At 44.0% G+C, this 21,151-nt stretch overlaps 1 protein-coding gene across 1 annotated transcript in view; it reads left to right on the forward strand.

Annotated features, from left to right (window-relative positions):
* The window catches only part of kiaa1109 (KIAA1109), a 164,362-nt gene that overhangs the window by 63,152 nt on the left and 80,059 nt on the right, over positions 1–21,151 (forward strand). Inside the window, exons 41-49 of the mRNA XM_080784482.1 lie at positions 2,268–2,419; positions 3,008–3,158; positions 3,523–3,675; positions 6,034–6,129; positions 7,335–7,512; positions 9,623–9,771; positions 9,988–10,240; positions 11,491–11,655; positions 20,303–20,520. Coding sequence (XP_080640608.1) covers positions 2,268–2,419; positions 3,008–3,158; positions 3,523–3,675; positions 6,034–6,129; positions 7,335–7,512; positions 9,623–9,771; positions 9,988–10,240; positions 11,491–11,655; positions 20,303–20,520 — 1,515 coding nt within the window. The remainder of the gene's footprint in view (positions 1–2,267; positions 2,420–3,007; positions 3,159–3,522; positions 3,676–6,033; positions 6,130–7,334; positions 7,513–9,622; positions 9,772–9,987; positions 10,241–11,490; positions 11,656–20,302; positions 20,521–21,151) is intronic.

The following is a 21,151-nucleotide window of genomic DNA, read 5'->3' on the forward strand; positions in this document are numbered from 1 at the left end:
AGCCTCTTCTCTGTCACTATGCTGGAGAACTGGACTATAGTGAGCCTCTTCTCTGTCACTATGCTGGAGAACTGGACTATAGTGAGCCTCTTCTCTGTCACTATGCTGGAGAACTGGACTATAGTGAGCCTCTTCTCTGTCACTATGCTGGAGAACTGGACTATAGTGAGCCTGTTCTCTGTCACTATGCTGGAGAACTGGACTATAGTGAGCCTGTTCTCTGTCACTATGCTGGAGGACTGGACTATAGTGAGCCTGTTCTCTGTCACTATGCTGGAGAACTGGACTATAGTGAGCCTCTTCTCTGTCACTATGCTGGAGAACTGGACTATAGTGAGCCTGTTCTCTGTCACTATGCTGGAGAACTGGACTATAGTGAGCCTGTTCTCTGTCACTATGCTGGAGAACTGGACTATAGTGAGCCTCTTCTCTGTCACTATGCTGGAGAACTGGACTATAGTGAGCCTGTTCTCTGTCACTATGCTGGAGAACTGGACTATAGTGAGCCTGTTCTCTGTCACTATGCTGGAGAACTGGACTATAGTGAGCCTGTTCTCTGTCACTATGCTGGAGAACTGGACTATAGTGAGCCTGTTCTCTGTCACTATGCTGGAGAACTGGACTATAGTGAGCCTGTTCTCTGTCACTATGCTGGAGAACTGGACTATAGTGAGCCTCTTCTCTGTCACTATGCTGGAGAACTGGACTATAGTGGCGATGTGACCGTTTCACCCCCGACGCCCGTTTCCATTGTGGTTCGCCATGCTGCGTTCACCATTATGTTATTTACTTTAATTTGTATATATTTTCTTTTTTTTACAAAATTATATCCCAGACAAATTATGACTGAATGTTGTTATAAATGAAAGTTATTTATCGCACAGAAAATATAAAATAACAAGTATTATTCTTATTATTATAATATTATACCAAAATATGAAACACAGACGGATGCACCGACAGTCCGACACACACACAGATTCAGTATTACTTTGCAATTGTTGTAGCTTATCCAGCCCAAGGGTTTATCCAATCCAAGCTATAATTAATTGGAATCAGCTTTCATATCATGACCATAAAACATTTGATTATTATTATTATTTGATTCTTTTTCATGCAAAACAATGGGTATTTATTACATGTATTAAACTCCCATTGAAATCCATCGAAGGGGCCCGCTCGGCTCCCTTCTCTATCCTTTATAATTATGTGAGAACGTCCAAACTGCAACACTTGGAACAATGTCTGCAGTAGATCATAACATGTCTACGGTGGATGTGTACAGTAGCTTATAACATATCTACGGTGGATGTGTACAGTAAAGAGGATGTGTACAGTAGCTCATAACATCCCTACGGTGGATGTGTACAGTACGGAGGATGTGTACAGTAGCTTATAACATATCTACGGTGGATGTGTACAGTACGGAGGATGTGTACAGTAGCTCATAACATATCTACGGTGGATGTGTACAGTACGGAGGATGTGTACAGTAGCTCATAACATATCTACGGTGGATGTGTATGAAACAAATACTTTGCAAATGGAACCAGGTCAGTTCAAGCTGTTTCCGTACAGCTGGTGAGTTTCTCGTTGTTTATTACAATCGGATCAGGACTGTTTTGCTGTTTGGATGTTTTGGGCTGTCGATGGCAAAACTCTGCGGCCAGTCGCCACACTGCCATTAACTTCAGGGCCAGATGGTCAATGGGTGCATGTTTGTAATGTACTGAATTACTGCATGCTAAGCCAAACACACGTTCTCTCAGGTCCTCCGAAAAAGGCCTTCTGTCTATTCCTACAACTAGACTCAAAACTAAGGTTGACCACTGACCGCGCATTTGAAGTGGTCGCCCCCACTTTGTGGAATGCCCTGCCCCTTGAGCTAAAGAATGTGGATTCTGTCGACGGTTTTAAGAAATTGTTAAAAGACGTATTTATTTCGTCTTTATTTTATGATATATTTTTCACTTGATTTATTTTGCATCTCAATGTTTTACCTTCTATTGTTTGTTTCATGCCCTTGTTTTAACATGATTGTTTTAACCCATTCTGAACGGGAACCCATTTTGGTGTTGGCGTCATGTTATGCTTTCAGCTATTGAAAAATAGCAGATCTACAAGCTCATAGCGCGCCACCGAGTGGCGCGCTACGAGCTTGTAGGTCTGCTATTTTTAGAATCTGACATTTTTAGAATCTGATCTCAGGTCAGAATGGGTTAAAATGTACTTACTTAGTTAACTAATGTATGTGGTCATCTGTCCAGGACGAGGGGGTGGAGTCGGACGAGCTGAAGAAGGACCTCCCCCTGATGCCTCCGCCTCCAGACTCCAGCAGCATGAAGCTGACCATCCGCGAGATCTGGTTCAGCTTCGCTGCCCCCACCAACGTCCGCTCGGCCTCCCAGGGCATCTCCAGGTAGGCCTCATAATTAACCCATTCTGACCTGAGATCAGATTCATACGAGGTTTCCACGGGACAACACACTGGTCTGATTAACCCATTCTGACCTGAGATCAGATTCTAAAAAAATGTCAGTCGTTCTTCGATTTTTCAAAAATAGCAGACCTACAAGCTCGTAGCGCGCCACTCGGTGGCGCGCTATGAGCTTGTAGATCTGCTGTTTTTCAATAGCTAAAGCATAACATGATGCTATAACACCAGAATGGGTTCCCGTTCAGAATGGGTTAAGACTGGTGAATTATACTGTCCTTATGTGTGAGGGGGGGGGCCTTACTTCAATTATTATTAATTCATTCATTCATTTATTTTTTGTTTTAATCCATTGTGGGCGGGAACCCCTTTTGGTGTTTTAAGCATTGTGTACTTTAGCTATTGAAAAATAGCAGATCTACCAGTGCCGCGCTACAAGCTTATCGTCCAGGGGTCTAACTGGGTTAATACAATAAAAGAAACAAAAAAAAACACAATACATAAAAAAAATAAGGTAAAAAAAAAGAATCAGTGAATGGATGTTAATTGGTGACGGTGTGTGTCTCCTACCAGGCAGCTGAACCTGTTGAGCACAGCCACCCCTGCCATCGGAGCCTGGCTGGTCCCCATCGACCAGCTCAAGTCTTCCCTGAGGAAGCTGGACATGGAGGGAACCCTGCGCGTGTGTGCCGTCATGGGCTGCATCATGACGGAAGCCCTCGAGGTCAGCAACGCAACAACTACTAACTAGGCGCAGCCGTGACAACGCTTGCACGCCCACTGGTGTTTTTGGCAGCACATGTTTGATTTTACTTTTAGTCAATTAGTCTCTTACTCTCTTCAATTAGTTTTCATTTAGTTTCCTGGAATGTTTCAGTGTTTTAGTTTTAGTCGACTAAATGTCAGGATATTTTAGTCGACTAAAATGTATTTTGGCGGGCCTTGATGCCGTCGTAATGACGTGGGCTTGTAGATCTGCTATTTTCAGCATGTCCGCTAGCTCCCAGCATGTCCACTAGTCCCCTTCCTAACATTTTAGTGTAGTTTTTAATTGTTGACGAAACTTGTCACTTTCTTCTTCCACACAGAAAAAGAGCATCCACATTCCCATCCGGAGCAAGTACAACCGTGTGACCAAGCGGGGGCGCTACCTGCACGAGAACCCGTCCTGCATGCTGTGTAACATCCTGCATCGATACCTGCAGCAGGCCGACTACTCTGTCATAGAGGAAGCCACCATGGTACATCCTGTCTTTATATTAATTAACTACTCTGTCATGGAGGAAGCCACCATGGTACTGAATCAGGACATCCTATCTTTATATTATTAACTACTCTGTCATAGAGGAAGCCACCATGGTACTGAATCAGGACATCCTATCTTTATATTAATTAACTACTCTGTCATAGAGGAAGCCACCATGGTACTGAATCAGGACATCCTATCTTTATATTATTAACTACTCTGTCATAGAGGAAGCCACCATGGTACTGAATCAGGACATCCTATCTTTATATGAATTAACTACTCTGTCATAGAGGAAGCCACCATGGTACTGAATCAGGACATCCTATCTTTATATTAATTAACTACTCTGTCATGGAGGAAGCCACCATGGTACTGAATCAGGACATCCTATCTTTATATTATTAACTACTCTGTCATAGAGGAAGCCACCATGGTACTGAATCAGGACATCCTATCTTTATATGAATTAACTACTCTGTCATAGAGGAAGCCACCATGGTACTGAATCAGGACATCCTATCTTTATATTATTAACTACTCTGTCATAGAGGAAGCCACCATGGTACTGAATCAGGACATCCTATCTTTATATTATTAACTACTCTGTCATAGAGGAAGCCACCATGGTACTGAATCAGGACATCCTATCTTTATATGAATTAACTACTCTGTCATAGAGGAAGCCACCATGGTACTGAATCAGGACATCCTATCTTTATATTATTAACTACTCTGTCATAGAGGAAGCCACCATGGTACTGAATCAGGACATCCTATCTTTATATTATTAACTACTCTGTCATAGAGGAAGCCACCATGGTACTGAATCAGGACATCCTATCTTTATATTATTAACTACTCTGTCATGGAGGAAGCCACCATGGTACTGAATCAGGACATCCTATCTTTATATTAATTAACTACTCTGTCATAGAGGAAGCCACCATGGTACTGAATCAGGACATCCTATCTTTATATGAATTAACTACTCTGTCATAGAGGAAGCCACCATGGTACTGAATCAGGACATCCTATCTTTATATTAATTAACTACTCTGTCATAGAGGAAGCCACCATGGTACATCCTATCTTTATATTATTAACTACTCTGTCATGGAGGAAGCCACCATGGTACTGAATCAGGACATCCTATCTTTATATTATTAACTACTCTGTCATAGAGGAAGCCACCATGGTACTGAATCAGGACATCCTATCTTTATATTAATTAACTACTCTGTCATAGAGGAAGCCACCATGGTACTGAATCAGGACATCCTATCTTTATATGAATTAACTACTCTGTCATAGAGGAAGCCACCATGGTACTGAATCAGGTCATCCTATCTTTATATTAATTAACTACTCTGTCATAGAGGAAGCCACCATGGTACTGAATCAGGACATCCTATCTTTATATTAATTAACTACTCTGTCATAGAGGAAGCCACCATGGTACTGAATCAGGACATCCTATCTTTATATTAATTAACTACTCTGTCATAGAGGAAGCCACCATGGTACTGAATCAGGACATCCTATCTTTATATTAATTAAGAAACCACAATTTTTTCAGGAAATGAAGGAAACCGTATATATTTAGAAAACAAAGCAATACAGCCTCATCAAAGTTGGTGTTGTGACTTTATATATTGCCAATTACTTCTATGAGTGGGGGAGAGGTGGTGGAGTTAGTTGCTTCCATTAGTGGGGGAGAGGTGGTGGAGTTAGTTGAGTGGGGGAGAGGTGGTGGAGTTAGTTATTACTTCCATGAGTGGGGGAGAGGTGGTGGAGTTAGTTGAGTGGGGGAGAGGTGGTGGAGTTAGTTGAGTGGGGGAGAGGTGGTGGAGTTAGTTGAGTGGGGGAGAGGTGGTGGAGTTAGTTATTACTTCCATGAGTGGGGGAGAGGTGGTGGAGTTAGTTGCTTTAGCAGTGAGTGGGGGAGAGGTGGTGGAGTTAGTTGCTTTAGCAGACAGTTTGAAGGTCCCGATGCGACACATTGTGAGCTTGTATACATCTGCTGTTTTCTCTGCTGTTTATACATTTTGGAGTTTTTGAGTTGAGTTGAAATCGGAGTGAATGTTTTCAACTCAAATATTTGCTTCTAGAGGGTCCCTGGAACTACATATTTTCAGAGGGGGGGGGGGGTCCGCCCGCGGCAAAATACATATTTTTGAGGTTTTTCAGAAAACTGTCAGGATTTAGAAGGCATTTGTAGAATCGTCCTCAGGTCTAAATGGGTTAGAATACAGAAAATACATTTACAATGTGTTTTTAAAAACTACTGCCCATCCTCTGGTTACACTCGCTCTCTCCCCCCCCCCCCCCCCCCCCTCTCTCCCTCTCTCAGAACGACGGCCTCCCAGCTCTGGTGACGCTGAAGAAAGGCCTCGTGGCGTTGGCCCGCCAGTGGATGAAGTTCATTGTGGTGACGCAGGGCTTCAAGGTAGGGCAATAAGCAACTAGTCCACTAGTACATCCACTAGTCCACCACTAGTTGGTACTAGTTGACTAGTTGATTATTATTATTTAAAAAAATTTGGCCTCAATATCAGGTAGATTATAGTTACAGTCACCAATGTACACAGTTTTTAAAATGTACAAATATTTATTTCCCAAAAAATATAAAACAAAATGAAAGCAATGTTTTACATAATGGAGGCTATATGCGCATGCTTAAAGTGAATCGCACATCGAGTGGCAAAGCAACAGTCAAAGTGAGTTTAACCCATTCTGAACGGGAACCCGTTTTGGTGTTAGCATCATGTTATGCTTTAGCTATTGAAAAATAGCAGATCTACAAGCTCATAGCGCGCCACCGAGTGGCGCGCTACGAGCTTGTAGGTCTGCTATTTTTGAAAAATCGAAGAACGACTGTGACATTTTTAGAATCTGATCTCAGGTCAGAATGGGTTAATCAGACCAGTGTGTGTCCAGTGGAAACCTTGTATGAATCTGATCTCAGGTCAGAATGGGTTAACATTGTTTTAATGTCGTTTAATGCAATCTGATAGGACTTTTCTGTTTGGATGCATTGGGCTGTCAAGGCCAGAAAGTATCGTTGTTTTTTTATATCCACTCAGTACGCGTTCCTGCATAACTTCCGTGTTTGATGATAATGTCACGCACCGCATATACCCTCTATTGGTAGTTTGGTGTTAGCATCATGTCGTGCTTTAGCTATTGAAAAACAGCAGATCTACAAGCTCATAGCGCGCCACCGAGTGGCGCGCTACGAGCTTGTAGGTCTGCTATTTTTGAAAAAATCGAAGAACGACTGACATTTTTAGAATCTGATCTCAGGTCAGAATGGGTTAATCAGACCAGTGTGTGTCCGGTGGAAACCTCGTATGAATCTGATCTCAGGTCAGAATGGGTTAAACAACTAGTCGTCTGGTCATCTAGTAAACTAAGCAACTAGTCAAGTAGTAAAACATGACGTCTAAGTGAATGCCCTTCTCCCAGGCCATGGGCCTGCTGAGGCCCAGTAGTAAAACATGACGTCTAAGTGAATGCCCTTCTCCAAGGCCATGGGCCTGCTGAGGCCCAGTAGTAAAACATGACGTCTAAGTGAATGCCCTTCTCCAAGGCCATGGGCCTGCTGAGGCCCAGTAGTAAAACATGACGTCTAAGTGAATGCCCTTCTCCCAGGCCATGGGCCTGCTGAGGCCCAGCCAGCTGCCCAGGCCCAAGGAGGCCTCTCCCCTCAGCGCGCAGCCCGAGCCGCACCAGCAGAGCCTGGCCGAGGTGTTCATGATGGGCCTGGACAACGGAGCCGCCATGCACAGCGACACCAGCGCCGACGGAGCAGAGTTCGAGTTCGACGCAGGTGTGTGTGTGGTGGGGTGGGGAGGGGGGAGGGGGGGGGGGGGGGGGGGAGGGGTGAGCTGACAGTTTGGTGGAAGGCAAGCGAGTACATTTCACTCCAGTGCAATTTCTATTCTTCTCTTCTCTTCTCTCTTCTCTCTTCTCTCTTCTCTTCTCATGCCCCATCTCACTGTTTTGATAATCAGCGCCTTGCCATAGATACATACAGTGTGTGTAGCCTATAGGTAGCGTACAGTATGTCTTTTCTAATGGGTTTCTTGTGCCATATTGGAGAGGCCACTGTGTGAGCACCATGTTTAGTGGCTCCGCTTGACATGCTCTCTAACAGGCTAATTCAAAGGGTGGTGGGTTGTGTCTAACAGAGTGTTGTCTGGTCTTGTGTTCAGCCACAGTGAGTGAACACACCATGCTACTGGAGGGAGGGTTGTGTCTAACAGAGTGTTGTCTGGTCTTGTGTTCAGCCACAGTGAGTGAACACACCATGCTACTGGAGGGAGGGTTGTGTCTAACAGAGTGTTGTCTGGTCTTGTGTTCAGCCACAGTGAGTGAACACACCATGCTACTGGAGGGAGGGTTGTGTCTAACAGAGTGTTGTCTGGTCTTGTGTTCAGCCACAGTGAGTGAACACACCATGCTACTGGAGGGAGGGTTGTGTCTAACAGAGTGTTGTCTGGTCTTGTGTTCAGCCACAGTGAGTGAACACACCATGCTACTGGAGGGAGGGTTGTGTCTAACAGAGTGTTGTCTGGTCTTGTGTTCAGCCACAGTGAGTGAACACACCATGCTACTGGAGGGAGGGTTGTGTCTAACAGAGTGTTGTCTGGTCTTGTGTTCAGCCACAGTGAGTGAACACACCATGCTACTGGAGGGAGGGTTGTGTCTAACAGAGTGTTGTCTGGTCTTGTGTTCAGCCACAGTGAGTGAACACACCATGCTACTGGAGGGAGGGTTGTGTCTAACAGAGTGTTGTCTGGTCTTGTGTTCAGCCACAGTGAGTGAACACACCATGCTACTGGAGGGAGGGTTGTGTCTAACAGAGTGTTGTCTGGTCTTGTGTTCAGCCACAGTGAGTGAACACACCATGCTACTGGAGGGAGGGTTGTGTCTAACAGAGTGTTGTCTGGTCTTGTGTTCAGCCACAGTGAGTGAACACACCATGCTACTGGAGGGAGGGTTGTGTCTAACAGAGTGTTGTCTGGTCTTGTGTTCAGCCACAGTGAGTGAACACACCATGCTACTGGAGGGAGGGTTGTGTCTAACAGAGTGTTGTCTGGTCTTGTGTTCAGCCACAGTGAGTGAACACACCATGCTACTGGAGGGAGGGTTGTGTCTAACAGAGTGTTGTCTGGTCTTGTGTTCAGCCACAGTGAGTGAACACACCATGCTACTGGAGGGAGGGTTGTGTCTAACAGAGTGTTGTCTGGTCTTGTGTTCAGCCACAGTGAGTGAACACACCATGCTACTGGAGGGAGGGTTGTGTCTAACAGAGTGTTGTCTGGTCTTGTGTTCAGCCACAGTGAGTGAACACACCATGCTACTGGAGGGAGGGTTGTGTCTAACAGAGTGTTGTCTGGTCTTGTGTTCAGCCACAGTGAGTGAACACACCATGCTACTGGAGGGAGGGTTGTGTCTAACAGAGTGTTGTCTGGTCTTGTGTTCAGCCACAGTGAGTGAACACACCATGCTACTGGAGGGAGGGTTGTGTCTAACAGAGTGTTGTCTGGTCTTGTGTTCAGCCACAGTGAGTGAACACACCATGCTACTGGAGGGAGGGTTGTGTCTAACAGAGTGTTGTCTGGTCTTGTGTTCAGCCACAGTGAGTGAACACACCATGCTACTGGAGGGAGGGTTGTGTCTAACAGAGTGTTGTCTGGTCTTGTGTTCAGCCACAGTGAGTGAACACACCATGCTACTGGAGGGAGGGTTGTGTCTAACAGAGTGTTGTCTGGTCTTGTGTTCAGCCACAGTGAGTGAACACACCATGCTACTGGAGGGAGGGTTGTGTCTAACAGAGTGTTGTCTGGTCTTGTGTTCAGCCACAGTGAGTGAACACACCATGCTACTGGAGGGAGGGTTGTGTCTAACAGAGTGTTGTCTGGTCTTGTGTTCAGCCACAGTGAGTGAACACACCATGCTACTGGAGGGAGCCTGCAGTCGACCTCCACCCAAAGAGGCCAACACGGGCCCTGTGAGCGGCGTGGAGATCATGAGGAAACTGTCCAAGTCCCACACGCACAGCGAGTACGCCCTCAAGATAAAGGTAAAGGTAAGGGCCGATTCATACTCCTATTTTACCGCTGTTTCGGCGCTGTAGTGCCGAAATGATTTTCGGCTCGTCAGAAGTTTTCAGTAGCACCGAAGAGACGACTTTAGGACGGTACCCCCGTAAATCTTAAATATATCCAAATGGCAGTCCCGTCAGTGAAATGCGGTCACATTAACGTCTTGTCTCTCTTCTCCTCTCCTCTCCTCAAAGGGCTCCCATCCGTACCAGTCGCTGAGTTACACCAGCGGGGACACGGCCGCCGACTCCCCGGCCCACGTTGGGGGGGGAGGGGGCCGAGCGGGCGCGCCGCCTGGCGCCAAGGACAGCCCGCGCAAAGAGAGCCTCCTCAGCAACCTGACGGGCAGCCTGCGCAGCCTGCTGGACAACAGCGCCCCCCAGAGGAACAACAACAACGAGCCCCCGGCCTCCACCGTGGCAAAGAGCACCTCTCTGACTCGCACAGGTACCCGCCCTCTTGCAATTATGTGCAAATTCAAAACGGGTGGTACGCTGGACAGTTGAGGGATATCTAACGAGCACTTCCAAACTGCAACACTTTGAAAAAGAATCACCTGCAAAGCACACAAAGTGCTTTGAGGATAGAAAGGGGAATAGTTCAGGCTTTTCGTACAGCTGCAATGTTGGTGAATAAATTCAAACCATTCTGGACGGGAACCCCTTTTGCTGTTTTAACCCATTCTGACCTGAGATCAGATTCATACGAGGTTTCCACTGGACACACACTGGTCTGATTAACCCATTCTGACCTGAGATCAGATTTAAAAAATGTCAGTCGTTCTTCGATTTTTCAAAAATAGCAGACCTACAAGCTCGTAGCACGCCACTCGGTGGCGCGCTATGAGCTTGTAGATCTGCTATTTTTCAATGGCTAAAGCATAACATGACGCTAACACCAAAATGGGTTCCCGTTCAGAATGGGTTAAGCATTATGTTATACTTTAGCTATTGAAAAATAGCAGATCTACAAGCTCATAGAGTGCCGCGCTACGAGCTATTTTTTTTAGAAATCGTGAAAATGTGGCGCAACTCTTTGAATATATATTCTTTCACAGCGAACATTTTTAACTCAAATCTTTGCTTCTGGGTAGGGGTCCCTGTAACAACATATTTACAGATGGGGGTCGGCGGCCAAATACATATCATTTTTGGGGGTCCTTGACATGAAAATGTTTGAGAACGATTGACACAGAAACATGGGGTTTTTCAGAAAACTGTCAGGAAGACATTAAGTAGAATCGTCCTCATGTCTACAGGGATGTCAAACTCAAATACACGGTGGGCCAAAATAAAGAAATTCGAGGGCCGGACTGTGTTTCAACACACGGGCACCGCGGTCAGGAGGACGTCCCAGGCAAATAGCAAAAAAGTAAATGCATTTAAAACTGAAAATGCATTATTATTAAGCTCAGTTTCCTGTTCTATGATCCTCACAAAGCAGGACTTGTAGTATTATGGTGGTCCGTGCAATATACCAGAGGGCCAGTTCTAATACTAATTAAATATCATCCCACGGGCCAAAGATAATTCATTCACGTGCCTGATTTGGCCCCGGGCCTTGAGTTTGACATATATGGGTTAAAACAAAGCAAACGAAAAAAAGCAAACCTATAACAACCTATACAGTAACTCAGAAAGTAATTCCAGTGGTTCTAACCGAACCCCCGTCTGGCCCCTTGTGTGGCCCTCATATAGGGAACAGCCTGGGCACCGACATGCTGACAGAGCACCCCCTGCTGGGCGTGTCGGGACCCTCGTCCGTCAGCTTCTACAACTGGATGTCTCACGCCGTGGGCAACCGGACCGCCACCACCCAGGACTCCCCCGTGCACCGCTCCCAGCACAACAGTCTGCAGACAGGTAAACGCAACAGCAGACACCCGTTTGACACATTTTGCGAGACCGCGGCGGCCATGTTTCCATCAGAGTTTGGAAGCACTCGTTTTCAAGTAAAGCAAAATGTCCCGCTGCCTCTTATGTGCTAATTCAAAACAGGTGGCAGTTGAGTGATATGTATAACGAGCACTTCCAAACTCCAGCACGTCTCCGTCGCGTCCTGCTCGCGTCATGACAACGTCAACGTCACGCTAGAGGTGCTCCACCGCGGGCTTTTGAAAACTGCGCGTCAGCAACATTATGGATAATGTATTGTGGGTACGTGTGTGCGTAAAAAAACGAACCGGGGCAATTTTTTAGTCACCGAACGCAGCACAACGCAACGCAACGCGGGCAGTGGAGCCACCCTCCATTGATTAAAACGGAACATTCCCGACGCTGACAGAGACGCGGCGCTGACTAGAAAGAGAATAATTCAAGCTTTCCATACAGCTGCAATATTGGTGAGTTTAGACGTTGTTTAATACAATTTAGATTTCTGTTTGGATGAATGGGCTGCCATTGGAAGGTGCACCTATAGGTAGCACCTTGCCATTAACTTATATGGTAAGATGGCTGCGGTCTGCGATATGGAGAATACAGGACTCCCCTGTGCACCACTCCCAGCACAACAGACTGCAGACCGGTAAATACAACAACAGGACTCCGCTCCCAGCACAAGGCCTAAGGCACACATGGAAAAAGACAGCGTGTCTTATATGTGTCCTCCGTGTGTAGCTTAGAGTATATATGAAAAGAGACGGCACCCAGAGGAAACCCTGAGTCGAAATGGACATAGTATTTGGTATTGCAGCGTGGGCCCAATTAAACACATGAACGCGCTGGTCCGGTGACTATCATTGTGCACTTTCACGACGGCAGCGCGTTCATGTGTTTGGGGCAAATCCATCCCGGAATGCACTCTGTTCCTACCCGGAAAGAGGAGTGAAATCACCTCATGCGCTTTAGAGCAACTTAATGCAAGTGGATGGGAGGAGAACGTGCCATCTCTATTCATATATACTCTAAGGTGTGTAGCAACGGCTCACAGTTCATTTTAGATGGTTTGACGAGACAAGCTTGCTCCATGGCTTTGTTGTGTGGGGGGAGGTGAGGGGGGTCGGTCAGAAGACAGCCGTGGAGCGAACGTGTCTCGTCAAACCACGTGCCTTTCATGTGTGACCGAGGCCCAACTGTCTGCAGACAGGTAAATACTACTGTACCCCCCCCCCCCCCCCCCCCAAAACAAAAGAAAAATAATCATATCTGAATTGGGGACAACCGCTTCGTTGGTGATCACGACACATCCAAGCCGGTTTAGTTTCATACCATCTGATTTATACAAGTATGTTTCCGCTTTATGTTCCCAGACAGCGTTCTTTGGTTAATACGAGCTATATTCAAGTGCCAATCACTAAAGAACGAAACATCGGGGTAACTAGATTTAATGTAATAATTAGAGCGCACGCAAGGTGATGACCTTCAGTTGGAGTGTTAAAATTCTGCCCTGGGCCTGTCACAATTATTACATTCATCTCAGAGTATATATATATTATTTTTTTTGCATGGTCAAACTAATGTTGACATGTTCACATATAATATCCACCATGCATGCATGCATCTGCAAACTGTGTCAAATGTCATCATTATGTGGCGGGTGAATTATGTGAATACAGTAATCACACTTATTTTTTGCATAATTGTCATAATTGTTTCCATGTTGAAAATTGTTCACCTTTCATGAATCTGCGAAATATGTGAAAATGTCATCACCATTCCGTCCACATATTGCACAGTGATGGTTGAATATGTTCAACTCAGGAATCAATATCACCGCTAAGACAACTAGTGTCTGGTGTCTAATAGTGCTTGTTGTTAAATTAAATGTGTTCATAATGTTGGTTTGTCATGCAGAGCATGTAGACTGTCCAGACAACCAGTACCAGTACCAAGCACTGCCAACAGCTAGCAGTCCACATTCAGGTCAGAACATGATAGTTCTGTGGTGGTCAACTAGTCAGCTGGTTGGTGAAGTAACTTAGTTAGTTGGTTGTTAGTTGATTGTAACTCCATTAGTCTGTGTTGAAGTAAGTTAGTTGATTGTAACTCCATTAGTCTGGGTTGAAGTAAGTTAGTTGATTGTAACTCCATTAGTCTGTGTTGAAGTAACTTAGTTGATTGTAACTCCATTAGTTTGTGTTGAAGTAAGTTAGTTGATTGTAACTCCATTAGTCTGTGTTGAAGTAGATCTGATCCATATCCTTCTACTGCTTCTACGATTCTGCCCCGCGCAGTACAAGGCTATGGGACTTCCAATGTTAAATTTCAAATCGAAATCAGACCAGCCTCTCCTCTTTGGCGTAAATAAAAATAACGTTTTTGCTACTCACCAAAACAAAGGCGGGTTGTGTCAATAGAAAGACTACTTTCCTTAGTGGAAGCACTCTGAGCCCCCCAAAACACATATAAACGGTACTTTTTGGCCAAAAAGGGATATTTTTTCACCGGAGGAAAAATATCCTCTATGAGGCAGTTCTCTGGGCAATATCAGTAGAGGGCGCAGCGGAGTAACTAAAAATGTTTTTTTTCCGGTGGAAACAAAATCCCTTTTTGGCCAAAAAGTACAGTTTATACGTGTGGTGGGGGGGGGCTCAGAGTGCTTCCACTAAGGAAAGTAGTCTTTCTATTGACACAACCCGCCTTTGTTTTGGTGAGTAGCAAAAACGTTCTTTTTATTTACACTAAAGAGTAGAGGCTGGTCTGCATTCATGCGAGCGGCGGACGTTGATAGTAACATAGCTCTAATGCACGCATTAGAGCTATGGACCAGAGCTAGTGTTGAAGTAACTTAGTTGATTGTAACTCCATTAGTTTGTGTTGAAGTAAGTTAGTTAGTTGTTAGTTGATTGTAACTCCATTAGTCTGTGTTGTGTTGTTTCTGTGTCTGTGGGAAGCAGGTCATTGCTGAAAAAAGAGCATCCATGCTCAGCAACTTTCCTTGGGTAAATAAAGTTAAACACTTCTAACAGAATCAGGAAACAAAGCCATTGCTAGTGAAAGCGACATGTTCTTGTGGCTACAGCTACTCACCCCATGAAAGCTTGAAAGGAGATGCTTTGTTTGTTCTTGCTTAATGTAAGTCGCTCTGGATTAAGAGCGTCTGCTAAATGCCTAAATTGTAAATTGTAAATTGTTTGTTTTTGTTGCATTCCTTTACAGTGAATAAATTAAAACAGTAGCAAGTATAGTGGATACACGTGGTACGCAGGACTGTTGACTGACTTCTACCGAGCACTTCCAAACTCCAACACTTAAAAATAAAAGCCTGCATGTAATTTCTTAGCAAAGTGTAGTTTATGTGGTCTGGAGGTGCACGCACATCCCAGGCTAATTCAACGGGTGCTCGAACAAAAAGAACAGACTGCAAAATAATGAATATGTTTCTTTCTTTTGCGAAACGTTGCGAACGTTGCGAAGCGACAACTAGTGTCTGCTGGTCTCTCAGCCCTGGTGTCAAATAGTGCTTGTTGTTTAATTAAATGTGTTCATAATGTTGGTTTGTCATGCAGAGCATGTGGACTGTCCAGACAACCAGTACCAGTACCAAGCACTGTCGACAGCTAGCAGTCCACATTCAGGTCAGAACATGATAGTTCTGTGGTGGTCAACTAGTCAGCTGGTTGGTGAAGTAACTTAGTTGGTTGTTAGTTGATTGTAACTCCATTAGCCTGTGTTGAAGTAAGTTAGTTGTCTGTTAGTTGATTAGTCTGTGTTGTGCGTTTCTGTGTCTGTGGGAAGCAGGTAATTGCTGAAAAAAGAGCATCTATGCTCAGCAACTTTCCTTGGGTAAATAAAGTTAAACACTTCTAACAGAATCAGGAAACAAAGCCATTGCTAGTCAAAGTGATGTGTTCTTGTGGTAAAGGTTAATGCATACTTCACCACAAAAATTACTACAGCTACTCACCTCATGACAGCTTGTTTGTTTTTGTTGCATTCCTTTACAGTGAATAAATAAATAAAAACACAGAAGCAAGTATAGTGAATACACGTGGTACGCAGGACTGTTGACTGACTTCTACCGAGCACTTCCAAACTCCAGCACTTAAAAATAAAAATAAAAGCCTGCATGTAATTTCTTAGCAAAGTGTAGTTTATGTGGTCTGGAGGTGCACGCACATCCCAGGCTAATTCAACGGGTGCAACGGGGACAACTAGTGTCTGGTCTCTCAGCCCTGGTGTCAAATAGTGCTTGTTGTTTAATTAAATGTGTTCATAATGTTGGTTTGTCATGCAGAGCATGTGGACTGTCCAGACAACCAGTACCAGTACCAAGCACTGCCAACAGCTAGCAGTCCACATTCAGGTCAGAACATGATAGTTCTGTGGTGGTCAACTAGTCAGCTGGTTGGTGAAGTAACTTAGTTAGTTGGTTGTTAGTTGATTGTAACTCCATTAGTCTGTGTTGAAGTAAGTTAGTTGATTGTAACTCCATTAGTCTGGGTTGAAGTAAGTTAGTTGATTGTAACTCCATTAGTCTGTGTTGAAGTAACTTAGTTGATTGTAACTCCATTAGTTTGTGTTGAAGTAAGTTAGTTAGTTGTTAGTTGATTGTAACTCCATTAGTCTGTGTTGTGTTGTTTCTGTGTCCGTTTGAAGCAGGTAATTGCTGAAAAAAGAGCATCCATGCTCGGCAACTTTCCTTGGGTAAATAAAGTTAAACACTTCTAACAGAATCAGGAAACAAAGCCATTGCTAGTGAAAGCGACATGTTCTTGTGGCTACAGCTACTCACCCCATGAAAGCTTGAAAGGAGATGCTTTGTTTGTTTTTGTTGCATTCCTTTACAGTGAATAAATTAAAACAGTAGCAAGTATAGTGGATACACGTGGTACGCAGGACTGTTGACTGACTTCTACCGAGCACTTTCAAACTCCAGCACTTAAAAATAAAAATAAAAGCCTGCATGTAATTTCTTAGCAGGATGTAGTTTATGTGGTCTGGAGGTGCACGCACATCCCAGGCTAATTCAACGGGTGCTCGAACAAAAAGAACAGACTGCAAAATAATGAATATGTTTCTTTCTTTTGCGAAACATTGCGAACGTTGCGAAGCGACAACTAGTGTCTGCTGGTCTCTCAGCCCTGGTGTCAAATAGTGCATGTTGTTTCATTAAATGTGTTCATAATGTTGGTTTGTCATGCAGAGCATGTGGACTGTCCAGACAACCAGTACCAGTACCAAGCACTGCCGACAGCTAGCAGTCCACATTCAGGTCAGAACATGATAGTTCTGTGGTGGTCAACTAGTCAGTTGGTCGGTGAAGTGACTTAGTTAGTTGGTTGTTAGTTGATTGTAACTCCATTAGTCTGTGTTGAAGTAAGTTAGTTGATTGTAGCCTAACTCCATTAGCCTGTGTTGGAGTAAGTTAGTTGATTGTAACTCCATTAGTCTGTTTTGAAGTAAGTTAGTTGATTGTAACTCCATTAGCCTGTGTTGAAGTGAGTTAGTTGATTGTTTTTGTTGCATTCCTTTACAGTGAATAAATAATACAAAAAAAACTGAAGAAAATACACGTGGTACGCAGGATTGTTGACTGACTTCTGCCGAGCACTTCCAAAGTCCCCCCAAAAAAAAGACTGCATGTAATTTCTTAGCAGAATGTAGTTTATGTGGTCTGGAGGTGCACTCACGTCCCAGGCTAATTCAGCGGGTGGTGGAACAAAAAGAACAGACTGCAAGAGAAAGAATAAGTCTGCACCTATTCTTTCTTTTGCGAAACGTAGTTTATAACATGTCTAGTTGTCTACGGTGGATTTTTATTAAGCAAACACTTTGCAGATTGAAAGAGAATAATTCAAGCTTTCCGTACGGCTGCAATGCTGGTGAGTGTACTGCTATTTCACCCATTTACCCATCACCGCTAAGACAACTAGTGTCTGGTCTCTCAGCCCTGGTGTCAAATAGTGCTTGTTGTTTCATTAAATGTGTTCATAATGTTGGTTTGTCATGCAGAGCATGTGGACTGTCCAGACAACCAGTACCAGTACCAAGCACTGTCAACAGCTAGCAGTCCACATTCAGGTCAGAACATGATAGTTCTGTGGTGGTCAACTAGTCAGTTGGTCGGTGAAGTGACTTAGTTAGTTGGTTGTTAGTTGATTGTAACTCCATTAGTCTGTGTTGAAGTAAGTTAGTTGATTGTAACTCCATTAGTCTGTGTTGAAGTAAGTTAGTTGATTGTAACTCCATTAGTCTGTGTTGAAGTAAGTTAGTTGATTGTAACTCCATTAGCCTGTGTTGAAGTAAGTTAGTTCATTGTAACTCCATTAGTCTGTGTTGAAGTAAGTTAGTTGTCTGTTAGTTGATTAGTCTGTGTTGTGCGTTTCTGTGTCTGTGGGAAGCAGGTAATTGCTGAAAAAAGAGCATCTATGCTCAGCAACTTTCCTTGGGTAAATAAAGTTAAACACTTCTAACAGAATCAGGAAACAAAGCCATTGCTAGTCAAAGTGATGTGTTCTTGTGGTAAAGGTTAATGCATACTTCACCCATAAAATTACTACAGCTACTCACCTCATGACAGCTTGTTTGTTTTTGTTCCATTCCTTTACAGTCAATAAATAAATAAAATCACAGAAGCAAGTATAGTGGATACACGTGGTACGCAGGACTGTTGACTGACTTCTACCGAGCACTTCCAAACTCCAACACTTAAAAATAAAAATAAAAGCCTGCATGTAGTTAAAAAAATATATAAAAGCCTGCACGTTGTTCACAAATAATATACACCCTTTCATGAATCTGGGAAATATGTGAAAATGTCATCACCATTCCGTCCACATATTGCATAGTGATGGTTGAATATGTTCAACTCAGGAATCGATATCACCGCTAAGACCAAACTAGTGTCTGGTGGTCTCTCAGCCCTGGTGTCTAATAGTGCTTGTTGTTTAATTAAATGTGTTCATAATGTTGGTTTATCATGCAGAGCATGTGGACTGTCCAGACAACCAGTACCAGTACCAAGCACTGCCAACAGCTAGCAGTCCACATTCAGGTCAGAACATGATAGTTCTGTGGTGGTCAACTAGTCAGTTGGTCGGTGAAGTGACTTAGTTAGTTGGTTGTTAGTTGATTGTAACTCCATTAGTCTGTGTTGAAGTAAGTTAGTTGATTGTAACTCCATTAGTCTGTGTTGAAGTAAGTTAGTTGATTGTAACTCCATTAGTCTGTGTTGAAGTAAGTTAGTTGATTGTAACTCCATTAGCCTGTGTTGAAGTAAGTTAGTTCATTGTAACTCCATTAGTCTGTGTTGAAGTAAGTTAGTTGTCTGTTAGTTGATTAGTCTGTGTTGTGCGTTTCTGTGTCTGTGGGAAGCAGGTAATTGCTGAAAAAAGAGCATCTATGCTCAGCAACTTTCCTTGGGTAAATAAAGTTAAACACTTCTAACAGAATCAGGAAACAAAGCCATTGCTAGTCAAAGTGATGTGTTCTTGTGGTAAAGGTTAATGCATACTTCACCCATAAAATTACTACAGCTACTCACCTCATGACAGCTTGTTTGTTTTTGTTCCATTCCTTTACAGTCAATAAATAAATAAAATCACAGAAGCAAGTATAGTGGATACACGTGGTACGCAGGACTGTTGACTGACTTCTACCGAGCACTTCCAAACTCCAACACTTAAAAATAAAAATAAAAGCCTGCATGTAGTTAAAAAAATATATAAAAGCCTGCACGTTGTTCACAAATAATATACACCCTTTCATGAATCTGGGAAATATGTGAAAATGTCATCACCATTCCGTCCACATATTGCATAGTGATGGTTGAATATGTTCAACTCAGGAATCGATATCACCGCTAAGACAACTAGTGTCTGGTGGTCTCTCAGCCCTGGTGTCAAATAGTGCTTGTTGTTTAATTAAATGTGTTCATAATGTTGGTTTGTCATGCAGAGCATGTGGACTGTCCAGACAACCAGTACCAGTACCAAGCACTGTCAACAGCTAGCAGTCCACATTCAGGTCAGAACATGATAGTTCTGTGGTGGTCAACTAGGGGTGAAAAATGGGTTACAAAATCGTGGGATAAAAAATATATAAAAAAAAAAAAAACATATGGAATGTCAGAACAGGTTCTGACATATCCATATATGGAGATCTAAGGTTTTGAGGTCAGATGTAGAGTTGGGATATCCACCCCTGATGACCGTAATGGAGGCTTGCCTGGGGTGACCAACCAACCAACACATTGACGGGGAATGCACGGTTCCATATATTCTTTTTGAAAACGCATTCAGAGTTTTATTGTCATGAGAACGATGGCTTCCATTTTCGTATTGCAACTTTTCAGGAAAGAAAGCCTGCAGTTTCTATTAGCTTTCTAAAGATGTGCATACATTTATTATACATTTGGAAACGCGAAATGGGACATTCTGCAGAGTGAGTACTTTCTTACTTTTGATGCCCACTTTGATGAACACTTTTGTACTTTTGGTCTCAAGTACATTTTGAATTCCCTGACTTTTCTACTTGTAACGGAGTTACTTATCTAGACGGGAACCCCTTTTGGTGCTTTAAGCATTATGTTATACTTTAGTGTGTGTGTGTGTCTCTCTCTCTCTCTCAGGGGGTACGTGCACCCTGCCCACCATCGCCTCGGCGTCGGACTTCAACGCGGTGCTGTCCAGCGACCAGAACACGCTGGACGGCACGCAGTCGCAGCACTCGCAGCACAGCGCCAGCCGAGAGGACCTGCTGCTATTGGACCACAAGGAGGACCTGCTGCTCATGGACCACAAGGAGATGAACCAGTGTCCCGCCGCCGTGCAGCTCGCTGACGCTCAGGTTGTCTGTCTGTCTGTCTGTCTGCCTGTCTGTCTGTCTGTCTGTCTGTCTGTCTGTCTGTCTGTCTGTCTGTCTGTCTGTCTGTCTGTCTGTCTGTCTGTCTGTCTGTCTGTCTGTCTGTCTGTCTGTCTGCCTGTCTGTCTGTCTGTTGGGTGCAGTACTTAGTTTAGACAGTTTTTGGTTTAGAGTAGTCATTTGGTTAGACCAGTCATTAGTCCTACAACTACAACCTATCTCAAACCCTCACCCTAAACCTAACCTCCCACGGGGCAGCACACCTAAACCTAACCTTAACCCATGTCTAACCAATGACTAGTCTAAACTAAGTATGCACCCGTCCCCGATCCGTTATTTGGGGTGCAGGTGTTTATCCGACATACCGAAAGTCCGTCGGTCGTTAGTCCGACAGCACTGTGGCTCCCGACTGTGGCTCCCGGTTAGCTGCAGGTTACAAATCACCCGCTGTGCCGGCGTGCGGTTAGGTTAGTGTGTGTGGGTATAGAGTGACTGATGGGGGACCAATGACTGTCAGAATCTTGGTACTGTATGTCGGAAACAAATGCCTGCACCCAGTTATTTTCCGCCATTTGTCATATTGTGTCACATTATGACAAAGTAGAGTTGATAATAC

Source organism: Protomyctophum bolini, assembly GCF_963924005.1.
Source record: "Protomyctophum bolini genome assembly, chromosome: 15".
NCBI lineage: Eukaryota > Metazoa > Chordata > Actinopteri > Myctophiformes > Myctophidae > Protomyctophum > Protomyctophum bolini.